At 38.8% G+C, this 13,469-nt stretch overlaps 1 protein-coding gene across 3 annotated transcripts in view; it reads right to left on the bottom strand.

Annotated features, from left to right (window-relative positions):
• Positions 1-342: 342 nt before the first annotated feature.
• Positions 343-13,469, bottom strand: part of LOC134211832 (ubiquitin carboxyl-terminal hydrolase 38) — a 36,296-nt gene continuing 23,169 nt past the window's right edge. For all 3 annotated transcript variants that reach the window (XM_062689120.1, XM_062689121.1, XM_062689122.1), the window contains one exon: positions 343-1,783. In XM_062689120.1, coding sequence (XP_062545104.1) covers positions 451-1,783 — 1,333 coding nt within the window. In that variant the 3' untranslated portion in view covers positions 343-450. The remainder of the gene's footprint in view (positions 1,784-13,469) is intronic.

Below are 13,469 nucleotides of genomic sequence, written 5' to 3'. Positions count from 1 at the left end.
TTAACTATTGGCTTAAACTGTAAAAATTTGGGATAATTATCAGTTTTTTATATTTTCTTTTGTGGACCTACTAATACCTCCCCTATTGGCACAGTTACGCTAATTGAAAGCTTTTCTATGCCTACCATTGCATGAATATCTATCTTACGTGACAAGCACAATGGATACAACACCCCATGGACACGAGAATGTTCTTCGAAAACATCCAAGATCGGACCGAGAATCGAACTCGCCATCTCGGGATTGGCAGTCCCACGCCTTTGGTCTTGAGACTAAATGGAGACGCAACACACATACATTATAGATGTAAATTTCTTTCCAAAAACATGAACTTTAACAAACTTTTGTTATTAATGGACTCTGAACGACAACTGATTTTAATATGGTACATCTTGCATTACACCTGTTACTTATAGTAAAACGCTCCAAATACTCTTTTGCTATGTCACGTTAACAGATGAAGCGGGTGCTGAAGTCAATCGAATTACTGCCACAGGAATTTGGCGGTGGGTCATCGTCTGAGTCACGGTTCCTTGGAAGTACTCCGAGTCGTTTGTGATTTACAATGCGGTTTTCTTTCTGGATTTCTTCTTCGTAAGATTGATTGTGTCCATGAACAAGCTCCCTTAGACGCGGCGGAAGTTCTTCAAGCCGAGGAAGCTGGCATTCGGGAACAGAATCCGTGGAGACCAATGTTAGATTCGCCGTAGCACTATGCTCCATTTCATGATCCAAGCATAAGCTCATTGTATTAATCGCGCAAGCACCTGTTGGAGCGGACATTTGATAAAATAGAATGTACGGTGTATTGGGACTAGATAGGGCATGTAGCTCCTCTACAGAACATCCGGTTACATAGTTGTCGTTAAACTTGTACCAACCATTCGGCTCATCTTGCGCATATGTGTAGTAGTGACCAGAATCCATACTTGTGCCGGCATGTACCACGGCGGCGTACAATGAATACTGTACAGCAAACGGTAGTCCTTCCTCCGGTGTCACTCTTAGCGATATGGTCTCATTGTGATGCACCTGGTTCATAAGCTTTGCCCTAGTGTGTCTGTGCAGATCATAGCGAAAATGTTTCAGCGTGAGAATTAAATTTCTCGGCGATTCCGTAATCCTTATTGACCGCTCTCCATCACAAAGTTGCTTACACTTATCACAGTAATATTGATTATCGCCTATCAACTTCTCTGAGGAACAATAAAAATCAAGCAATTTTTGCACGGAGTATTCTGTCTTGATACCATTAGATTCTGGGAACGATAATTCGAACGACCGTATGGCATCGAGATTGGTACTTATTGATTCGCACATCCTGCACTGGTATGTGATAAACAACTTGCCGTCAAAAGTTTTTTGTATGAGCGTTGGCGGAAGCAATGATTCGTTCAAAGCAGTTTCGTTCGCAGCTGGTTGATTTCCACGGGTTTCGCTGTTTTGTTCAATTGTTATTTTGTTTTGATATCCTGTAGGTGCTTTCATTAATTGAAATTGTTGTGGAGCTGTTGCAGTACATTGTTTCATATTTTTATGCTTCTCAATGCACTGATCGCGAATCAATTTCTTTTCTTGCTCGTGTAGTTTTTCCAGCAAATAACCCAAAAACTCCGATGAGTCCTGTTGGTAACCAGGAACAAAATCAGGCGGCCGAGCAGCTGCAAGTAGGGCTCGGGGATTTAACTCTTGGCGATGAGAGTGTATTAATAGTGCCAGCAATTCTTGAATCTGATGAAACAACGGTGCATCTATTTTAGACAGCAGGATTTCTCGGCTGAACCTAAAATTAAAGGAAACAATCATAATGATTCCAAATAGAGGAGGACGGGGCAAGATCGCCACCCGAGGCAAGATCGCCACCCGGGGCAAGAAGAGCACTCCTTAATTTTACTGTTATTATAGCTTTTTCTTTCTAAATAACCCCGCACACTGTTGAACTATAGTCCAACAAAAGACTTGATATTAAAAAAATATTATAAAAATAAGATGAATCTGAAATACAGATAAATTAGCAAAAGTTAGTGAAAACTTGGATTTTCTTATAAGAAATCAGCATTAGAAAATAAAGTTTTTAAAAACAAAAAACATGTTTTAATGAAAATCTTGGCCAAGTACACATCTTATATGAATGTTTTAGGGCAATTTAAAATATTCACAGTGAATATTTGACCAAGCTTAATTAGATTAGAATAATTTATCTTAGATGGGGCAAGATGAGCACCCCATTTTTAAACAATCAAATAATACACTAAACACTGAAACTCTTTTGCACAACCTACAATTATGATTTACTGTGCGCTGCATCTGTTGAGTAACGTACATTACCAAATTTACTGAAATTTTTGCTATTCAATGTGATTTTGATGGTATTAATGAAAAATAATAACTTATCGACCCCAAAGTTTCATTGTTTTATTATGGCCAATGCGCATATTAGTTTTTGTTAATATTGGTGCTCTAATGTATTTTAGTTAGAAAAGTTGATTTTTCTAACTAAAATATATTTTGTCCCGTAGGGATGACTGTAGGATTACTGTTTTTTTATTTGCTTTCTAATTTAGATGTTAGATTCGATGCATCAAACAAGAGCAGTACGGCGCTGAAAAGTAGAGAAAATTTCGTAAAGTAATAGCAGTCACTTTTCCTTACGGAAAATAATCCGCACTATTATTCCGGAAAAGTGACATTTTTCCCATTTTGAATCAGCTATTATATTTAACCGTGATAATTTGATCAAATTTTCCGTAAACCCATTCCGTAAGAGCAGCTTACTAGGCTTAAATTGGTATTTTTAATGAACTCTACCTTGACTTTCTACATCGTACATAATAATACTGTCAAATATGAAATTATTCAGTAATTTAGATTTTTAAATTGAGGGGGTTAGAAGCAGAGGGGTGAAAGTGACATTTTGATCAAAATTAAGTTTGCTACAGCAAAACATGCTTTGATTCTCGAACTTTGCGGCAATATGTTGATATAGTTTGTACAATGTTCATAAAAAATGTGGAAATACATAGAAAACTATTAATTTTTCGAGCTTTCATACATTTTGTATGAAACGAAAAAATATTGAAAAACTTTGCCCTTATTTTTCTCTCAACTAACGTTTTGTCACTTACACCCCTTGGCGTTTGACCCCCTCAATTATTTCATTATCATAAATGTTACCCGTAACAGAAATGAACAAATGCACCCATATTATGTACCCCTTAAGGCGTTATATAATTTTTGAATAAGCCCTAAAAGTACGCATTTTCCCGGAATAAGGGAAAAGAGTCGATGACTTCTTCTTTAAAAGTATGTATTTGCCTGGAAAAAGGCAAGAGTAGATGACTCCTTCTTTAAAGGTACGCATTTGTCCGGAATAAGGCAAAAGAGGAGATGATTCCTTCTTTAAAGGTATGCATTTGCCCGGAATAAGGCGAAAGAGCAGATGATCACTCTTTTTAAAGTACGCATTTTCCCGGAATAATACAAGGGAAAGAGAAAAGAGTAGATGAGCCCTTTCCGGAAGAAGGCAGAAGACTAGATTACTCATTCTTCAAAAGAACGCATTCGTCCGGAAAAGTCGATGCGTACATGATTTCTTTTCTACGCATCCGATAGTAATAAGACAAATGAGCAGATGATTCCATCCTTTAAAGCACACGATTTCATCTTACATCGAGAAAGCATGCATGCATTTGCTTGGAAGAATTCTAATGAATAGAATTCTAATTCACTTATTCAAAGCATGCACTTGAAAAAAAAAATCAGGAAATTCCATTTTTCAGGAATAAGGCAAATTAGTACATTATTTCTTCATTTAAATTAAAATTTATCTGGAATTAGACGGAAAAGTAAATCACTCCTTAAAACACGCATATGCCCAGAATAAGGCAATAAAACAGATCACTCTTGTTAAGCGACTTTTATTCTTTAAATTTTCATGCCGAATGGTCATTCTGCCAAATGGTCGTTATGCCAAATGGTTCTTAAATTTTTCTTTAAAAATATGTCGGTGGTTATCCGCCAGAAAATAAGATACAAAGCGTATGGAATGAACCCTTTTGGTTCTATTCAGTGTAACTGTCGATTCCTGTGCATCATTTGTTTCATTAGAATGTTGTAAATGAAACTACGAAACAACAATAAACGAAATTAGGCACCGTAATTACTCTCAAGTTCCTAATTTCACGCACAAAGCGAAAGTCTAGATACATAAAAAATAAACAAAATTTCACACTTTTCAATAGTAATGACGAATAAACATATTCAACAGAGCATAATAAATACAAATATTCTCAAAAATGTAGCCACTTTTGTACAGTAAAATCATTTGTTTACTTAGGTCATGATCTTCGTCTATCTGTGCGAAGCACAAGCAAATGTGGTGGTCGATAGAAGGACCAAATCAAAATAATTTTATTGTGTGTACTAAACCAAGTTCGTTTTTCAAACTATTTCGTGAAAAACATCCAACAACAATAATATTTTGTAATCCTCCCGATTTTTCAGTTTTGACTGGATCTAAAAATAAAAAAAAATTAAAAAAATGTGGTGTGCGAAGTTAGGGCGCGCGCGAAATTAGGGCACATCACGGTAAGATCAGATTTATGATTCCCTGCCCTCAAGTATAGATGAGGTCGCGACGGGTTGACCTATTCAATTAACAAGTCGTATTCGTGGTGGTATCTAAAGTCAAAGTCATGTTGGTTTCACGTGTTGTAGAAAATTATCGTTTAGTTACCGCGTCACATATAAGTGCTGTCCAGTGAGCAGCTCAAAGTTATTTCCATCCCTCTTAGAGCACGGGAGTCCTCATCGCTATTCTTATTATAGCGCTCCCTTCCGAGTGCTATTTTAGGATAGCGCCCCGTCTTCCCACCGGTGGTTTCTGTTTTAGGCAAGCTACTTTGTAAACATATTGAGTTCTCACCGCGCGTTGCTAAAGGTAGTCTTTTTTTCTTCAATGACTCTACATTCCAACTGGAACTTGGCTATCTGCTCAACTAAGTATTCTATTAGCATTTTCTCAGTTATTAATTGAAAACTTTTCTGTGCCCGCCATTTCATGAGTATGTATTTTGTGTCACAACTATGCCCAAGGAGCCCACTCGAAAACATCCTTGACCGAATCGGGAATAGAACTCGCCATCTCCGGAAGGCAATTCTACGCTTTTGCTCGCAGGAGTAGCTGGAGATCCGTCGTAGTAAATTTTTTCACCGTTATTCCTTCTGGACTTCCTTTCTCCTGGAAGTCAAAAAAAAACTCCTGGAATTCCCACCAGTTTTCCTACAGGAAACTCTTGACAAAATCCTGCAGGAATGCTTCCACAGTTTTTTTCCCTGAAGGATGTCGCAGAGAAAAAAAATGTAACAACATCCGAAAGAATCTAAACAATTCTCTTGAAAAAGTTAGGTTTCCAATTGAAACCACCAAAGATATTATTGGACAATTCCAATAAAAAATATCCCGAGAGATCCTACATGAATTTCTAAAACAAGAAATGTTTAAATGAACGACAGATAAGAGAAACTTGCGGGAGATTTCCTGGAGGAACTAGTTGAAGAACATACTGAATAATTACTAAAAGAACATTCTGAGGGATTCCTGGAAGACCTCCTTCTTGTTATAACCTGCAAAACAAAAACAGTAGAATTTTCTTTTGCGAAAAATCCATGAATATTTCGGGCTCTAGCGGGCGTCGGTGCGCATCGCTCCTCATTATAGCTGATCAATTAGAACTACAATTACTACTTCGCGAAGTTGATCTGGGACACTAGATAAAAACAAATTTCCCTTGCTATTTTATTTCATCGAAATTGTTCAGAAAAAGAAAAAAAGATTTTCTGCAATTTTTTTATCAATAATAAAGTGACGTTTCACAAAATAGCAACCCTGTATGGAAATTTAGCAACCCAATATGGGGCGCTAAATTTGGAAACCCACGGCTAATTTTGAGTTGCGTTCTTATTTTACATTCCCGTTTAGATACCTCCGGTGTAGAAGTGGGTCCCTATAAAGGGCCCGGAAATAACGATAGGGCCCCAGATGGGGACTCCCGTGTAGGTGCACTAAGTCAGGTAGGGGTAAGGGCAAATTTGATTAAATTTGTTTTGAATGTATAATAGGGTGGCTCAAAAAACACTTTTTCAATTTTTTTGATGGGCCGCCCTCTTATTCGGTTCCCTGATGCTCTGGACAAAATTTCAGCCAAATCGATCAACGTTTGGGCGATGCTGAACTCGTTGGAAGTTTATATGAAAAAATGTATGCAGATACATCGATAAACAGTAATTGGCACAATTTACGATGAAGAACTACGATACTCATTCAGTTCTTGTAGAATTAAATACAGAATGTTATGCTGAAAACCACGAGAAGATTAGAGTTTATTAGGCAAAGATATTAGCATTTTACTGGAGTGTAGTATGGGTGAATTTATTTCTTTTCAAAGGTAAAAGAAACGAAATTTGCTCAAAGCCCACTTTAGAGAATTGCTAATAACTTCGTCGGGCAAACACTAATCTTTTCGCGGTTTTCTGCATAACATTCTGTGTTGAATTCTACAAGATATGGATGAGTGTTATGGTTCTTATTCGTACATTGTGCCGTCCAACTGCAAATCATTGTTTTTCGTTGTTTCTGCATATATTTTTCCATATAAACTTCCAACGAGTTCAGCACCGCCCAAACGTTGACCGATTTGGCTCAAAGCTTTGAACCGAATAACCGAATAAGAGGGCGATCCATCAAAAAAATTGAAAAAGCGTTTTTCCATACTAATTTGAGCCACCCTAATGTATAATGTAAGGTAGGTATAACTACACTGATAAAAATTTAGCAGTAAATTCAACAACGCAACCCTGTTTAGCTTAACCATGCAGTAACGCAGTAGAGATAACGTCAATCTAATGTGAAGATGACCATGATTTAGTTGACATTACTATGGAATGGCATTGGACCGATTACCATGAGCAATATAGTAATCACAACTATACATTCTGTAAATAGCACTTCGAATCAACCATTTTACCATGACCATTCATGGTTATAGTCAATGCAACATAGTCTAATTTCATCTGTGATTATTTTATCCGTTCCGAAGTGAAATTGTTAATTTGCCATATTTTGCAGTGCGCACTGTGTCAACTTTTATTCGGATATTTTATCTAAATTGCAGTAAGTAGTTCAAACAAGTGAATGATATACAAATCTAATCTTGTATGTATTTTTGAAATACTTGCAGATTTTCAGTGCGGAACAAAATAAAACGAAAAAGAAATTCGGAAGTGCGGAAAAAAATACGGAACAAAAAACTTCTTCCCGGGAGCATATCTTTTATCTTGCCCGTGTGTAGATTATGCTGCTCCTAATGATGGCGCGTCAAGATTTCACTGACAACGATCGCTATGTTGCTTTGCCTGTCGTCTGACGGTTGGAATCAATCCGTAGTCCTGCCGTAGGCCCTAAAAGCGATGCTCGGGAGGCAGGAACCCTCGCGTATCTCATGATTGCCTAATCCAGTTGAATATAATTTCTGCAATTGAAAATTATGGATATATCTATAGTTTCCACCAGCTGGAACGACTTTCAACCGAATAAGGCAATCACAACACACGGGGCAGTTCCTGCCTCCCGATAATTTCACTTTGAGTCTGTACGGCAAGATTGATACTGATTGATTCCAACCACCACACAACTGGCAAATAAATATGTATAATTCTACTTTTGAATCTACGCGCGTTATTCCATCTCGGCATCTATTTGATATATATTTTAATGTATAATAATCAAGACAATAATAAAATATCTCATTTAACCCTTAAAGGCGCAAGGCGATTTTTTTAGAAATCGTCGAAAGTATTTTTAGCGTAAAGTACCATTCAAATTATTAACATTAAACGTATTTTCGGTTTGTTGTTTTAAAACAACATTGCGCATTTAAGGGTTAAAATGAAAATTAAATTGTTGTTGTTGCTAAGAATTCCGAAATTACCACCATACCATACCTATACTATGGGAAACCTTCGTAATAGTTCAATTTACCATGTTCATGTCATTGCACGCATAGTAAATTCAACAACAAATATTGTCAACCATGCTAGAGTACCTCGCTCAGAAAAGCATGGTAGAGTTGACTACAAAGATAGTAGTATCAAATAGGTTATGCGTTCTACCGAAATCAAGTGGTAAAATGTATTTGATTTCACCCTCGGTATGGTAGGCGTTACTATGCCGTTTATTTCAGTGTAACAATTCATGTCTAATTTATTACTAAAAATGTTCTATTTCATTTGTGAACTTTTTAAAAACACTTTTCTGTATTAACCTGGTTGTGGAGGTTATATTAGCAGCTTGTTGGAAAATATGAGCAGGTGTTAAATTAGGGTAATTTGCCAAATGTTGAACGGCTAATTTCTTCGCCTATTGTTGAACGCACGTACATTTCTTATAGAAGTTCAACAATAGGCGACATAATTAGCCACAACAAAATGATATACAAAGTGGACACAGCCACAAGGACAAGATACATGTGGAGGTTTTTGAAGGCAAGTAATGTCTCTGTAGTCGCTCGAGACCCTTCCCCGCTCTGGCGTAGCGAAGCGCACCATTAACTGCTAGTAATTTATGAATACATAAAAGGTATTTGACTCTACAACCTCGCAATTAGTAGCTATATAGATGTGATTGATGAGCACTATGCCATGAAGTGGCAATATGTCTGGTGGCTGATGACCCAACTTAATGAATCGCCTGCTTTGAGCATGCTTACAGCGGCACACTAGGAGTTAACTTCTTGAAGTCAGTATGGCGAAAGGCATCTAAGGTTCGATTTCTCAGAATTAAGCATCTCCATCGAAAAAATAATTTGGTAAGCGTAGTAACGGACACCTTCCACCATAACCGGTACCAAATAGTTTTTCATGAAAAGTTCCTAATTTTGAGAAAACCCGCATTAGATGTCTTTCGCCATACAAATTTCTGACTCATGCTGGCTATTTGTGCATATACGATAGCGCCTGGATGATGGCAGCGGCGAATTGAAAATCAGCCACTGTCAATAATTCATTCACCGAGTGATGATACTGCCTTTCTCGCATTTAGCCAAGACACCAACCTTTTATGGCGCTTATATACACTACCCGCCAAAAGTATGGAAGCGCAAAAATAAGTATTGCAACACCTACTTTGAATATTGCAACACCCCCAAAAAAGTTTAGCATCACTTCAGAACTCCCATATTCCCATCGGATCTTTTCCATTTAGAATAATGGGACCTTCAACAAAATTGTTCACGACGATAAGTGCATTAGGCCGGACGTGCCTTGGCCACCTGGGTGCCTTGGCCACCGGGTGGACATCCGGATCCTCCGGATTCTGGAACACGTGTGAAGTCACAATTTAATAAATGGATTCATTCCAGCGAGATGCGGTTTTCATCATCTTTCGTAATCGCAATATGACAGGAAAATCAATGCTGACTGACGTTTGCTTGACCAGTTAGTGGTAGCCTCCCACTGATTCTCCGGGAGTTCCGGAACATCCGGTAAAGTGGTCAATTATTAATATTCGTCCCAGAAAGCTGCAATTTTTTCTAAACGGTTTGTGGAGGCATTGTGAGAGAAAAATCAATGAAAGCATCACTAATTGACCCCAGGTGGTCTCCCAGTATTCCTCCGGAAGATCCAGAATATCCGGTAAAGTGGTCAATTATTTAAATTCGTCCCGACACGCTGCGATTTTTTCTAAACGGTTTGTGAAAGCATTGTCAGGGAAAAATCAATGAAAGCATAACTAATTGATCCCAGATGGTCTCCCAGTATTCCTCCGGAAGATCCGGAAACATCCGGTAAAGTGGTCAATTATTTAAATTCGTCCCAGAAAGCTGCGAGTTTTTCTAAACGGTTTGTAGAAGCATTTTCAGAGAAAAATCAATGCAAGCATCACTAATTGAACCCAGGTTGTCTCCCAGTATTCCTTCGGAAGATCCGGAACATCCGGAACATCCGGTAAAGTGGCCAATTATTTAAATTCGTCCCAGAAAGCTGCGATTTTTTCTAAACGGTTTGTGGAAGCATTGTCAGAGAAAAATCAGAGCAAGCATCACTAATTGACCTTAAGTGGTCTCCCAGTGTTCTTCCGGAAGATCCGGAACATCCGGTAAAGTGGTCAATTTTTAAATTACGTCCCAGCAAGCTGCGAGTTTTTCTAAAACGTCTGTGGTAGCATTGTGAGAGCAAATTCAATGCAAGCACCACTCATTGACCAGTGGATAATCCAGTGAAGTGGTCATATTTAATGGTTTTATAATGCATCCCAGAAAACTGCGATTTTTCCTATACCGTTTGTACAGGCAAACCTCAATGAGTCGATAATGAAGACTCGTTTAAATGTCGAGACGTGGAATAGGGAATCATTGAAAATCTGTTTGAAGGGACCATCACAGTAAACCAGAATATTTTTTTCAATATGGCATATTTTGCCTCCATGAGTCGATATCGAGTCATAGAACATCAACTCATAGAGGTTTGACTGTAATAGTAATGCCAGAGTTAAATCAATGCGAGCATCTCCCATTGACGCCTGGTGGCCACCTAGTAATCCTCCGGGAGCTTTAGAATATCCGGAGAAGTGGTAAATTTTTGTAATTCAACTCAGAAAGCTGCAACATTCTGAAAATCGCTTGTTGTAAAAATGTCAGAGCTAATTCAATATAACAACCAGTCGTTCTCCTCGGATGGTCCTCTAGAAGTTCTGGAACATTCGGTGAAGTGGTCCATTTTTTTAAATTCGTCTTAGTAATCCTCCCTCGTAAGTTATATGTAGCAATATGAAAGCAAAATTTCACTGAGTGGTCCTCAGGAAGAAAAAGTGGGAGCATTTCTGGGAGTATTTTCAGGTTAACTTTTTTATAATATTGCAAGAGTATTTCCTGAAAATAAATCGTGAACGGTTTTCTGGGTGATTTCTGGGGAATTCCTGAAAGAACTTCTAAAAAATTTCCAAACGGTTTTCTGGCGGAATGCGGAATGCGAAATTTCAGGAAAAAATATCGGAGATCGGAGATAGGTGGGCTTAAAAGAATTCCATGTGTATTTAGAAACGAATTCAGAGGAAATTTCTGTATAGTTCTCAAAGTAATTTATGTAGAGATTTTGGGGGATTTCTGGAGTAGGTCCTACACGCAAAAAAATATTGCAGTCGAAACTACCATTCCGAGGATTATTTTAAGAATATGCACCGACGATTTTCAGCAGATAACAAACCCGTTTAATTTTACCTTGCGCGCAATAATAATCAACTGTGGCACATGCGGAATGTTGTCACATGAACGGAAACAGTGGTGAATTTCTCTGAAACCATGGTAAAATTTACGGAAATTTCATGGTAGTTTTTAAAACAGAGCGTAGTCTACAAAATAGTAGTTTTAACCACGGATTTTTTTTTCTGTGTAGTGGAATTTTTGGACTCCAGTGGAGTTTCCGGAGGAATTCCTGCAAAAAATTTCAAGGGGATTTCTTGGAAGAACGGACGGAAAAACATTTGGAGGAATTCCTGGAGAAACTTCCGGTACACTTCCTGAAAAACTCCCGGAGGTATTCCTGGAGGAAATTCATGGAGGAACTTCTTAAGGAATTTTCCGGAGGAATTCGGAGGGACTTCTGGAGGAATTCCTAGAGGAACTTCTTGAGGAATTCCTAGAGGAACTTCTTGAGGAATTCTTAGAGGAACTTCTTGAGGAATTCCTGGAGAAACTTTCGGAAGCAGTCCTGGAAGGTGAAGGATCTTCCGGAAAAAATCCTGGAAAGAATTTCTGGAGGAACTTCCGAATGAATTTCTGGAGGAGCTTCCTGAGGAATTTCTGGAAGAACTTCCGAAGGAATTCCTGGAGGAACTTTCGAAGGAATTCCTGGAGGAACTTCCGAAAGAATTCCTGAAGGAACTTCCGAAGGAATTCCTGGAGGATCTTCCGAAGGAATTCCTGGAGGAACTTCCGAAGGAATTTCTGGAGGAACTTCCGAAGGAATTCCTGGAGGAACTTCCGAAGGAATTCCTGGAGGAACTTCCGAAGGAATTCCTGGAGGAACTTCCGAAGGAATTCCTGGAGGAACTTCCGAAGGAATTCCTGGAGGAACTTCCGAAAGAATTCCTGGAGGAACTTCCGAAGGAATTCCTGGAGGAAGTTCCGAAGGAATTCCTGGAGGAACTTCCGAAGGAATTCCTGGAGGAACTTCCGAAGGAATTCCTGGAGGAACTTCCGAAGGAATTCCTGGAGGAACTTCCGAATGAATTCCTGGAATTCCTGGGAGGTCTTCCGATGGAATTCCTGGAAGGTCTTCCGAAGGAATTCCTGGAAAGTCTTCCGCAAGAATTCCTAGAAGGACTTCCGGAGGAATTCCTACAGTTTTACCACAATCAGCTTAGAAAAAGTCGCAGCTTTTTAGGACGCGATTCAAGAATTGGCCACTTCACCGGATGTCCCGGATCTTCCGGAGGAACAATACGAGGCCACTTGGGATCAATTAGTGATGCTTGCATTGATTTTTCTCTGGCAATGCTCCCTCAAACCGTTTAGAAAAAGTCGCAGCTTCCTGGAGCGAATTTTAAAAATTGACCACTTCATCGGATGTTCCGGAATTTGCGGAGGGCCATTGGGAGGCCATCTGGGGTCAAAGAGTGATGCTTGCATTGATTTTGCTCTGATAATTCTGCCACAATCGGCTTTGAAAAAGTCGCAGCTTTCTGTGACGAATTTCAAAATTTAACCACTTTACCGGATGTTTCGAAACTCCCGGAGGACCACTGGGAGGACGCCAAGGGTCAAGCAAGCGTCAATCAGCATTGATTTTTCTGTCATATTGCGATTACGAAAGATGATGAACATTTGGCATGTCGCTAGAATGAATAGATGTATTAAGCGGTGACTTCATACGTGGTTCAGAATCCGGATAATCCGCGGTCTACCTGGTGGCCAGGGAACTCCAAAGAGCTAAATTGTCCTCTTTCGCAATGCACTTATCGCCGTGATAAATTTTGTAGAAGGTTCCACCATTCTAAATGTAATGGATCCGACGATAAATCTTCACGAATATGTTAGTTCCGGAGTGATGCTAAACTTTTCGGAGTGTTGCAATATTCAAAGCAGGTGTTGCAATACTTATTTTTGCGCTTCCATACTTTTGGCGGGTAGTGTAGTTCGATTCCATTTTCGCAATGGTCGATCGTTATCAAATTCAATAGTGATAAACAAGGCTTTGTCCCTTTTCGAATGCAATTTGTTGCGAGAAAATCGGTTAAGAATTACTATATGGAAAAGTGGCTAATGATTCTCGGTTTTCGTTTGCACACATACACACGGACAGACAAACATTTGTTTAGCTTAAGAAGCTGAGTCGATTGGTATATAAGATCATGGGTCTTCGAGCCTTCTATAAAAAGTTCGATTTTGGAGTGAAGTGATAGCCTTTCGGTACAA

The sequence above is a fragment of the Armigeres subalbatus genome, chromosome 2 (genome assembly GCF_024139115.2).
Source record: "Armigeres subalbatus isolate Guangzhou_Male chromosome 2, GZ_Asu_2, whole genome shotgun sequence".
Classification (NCBI taxonomy): domain Eukaryota; kingdom Metazoa; phylum Arthropoda; class Insecta; order Diptera; family Culicidae; genus Armigeres; species Armigeres subalbatus.
This window is presented reverse-complemented; position numbering and strand designations above follow the sequence as displayed.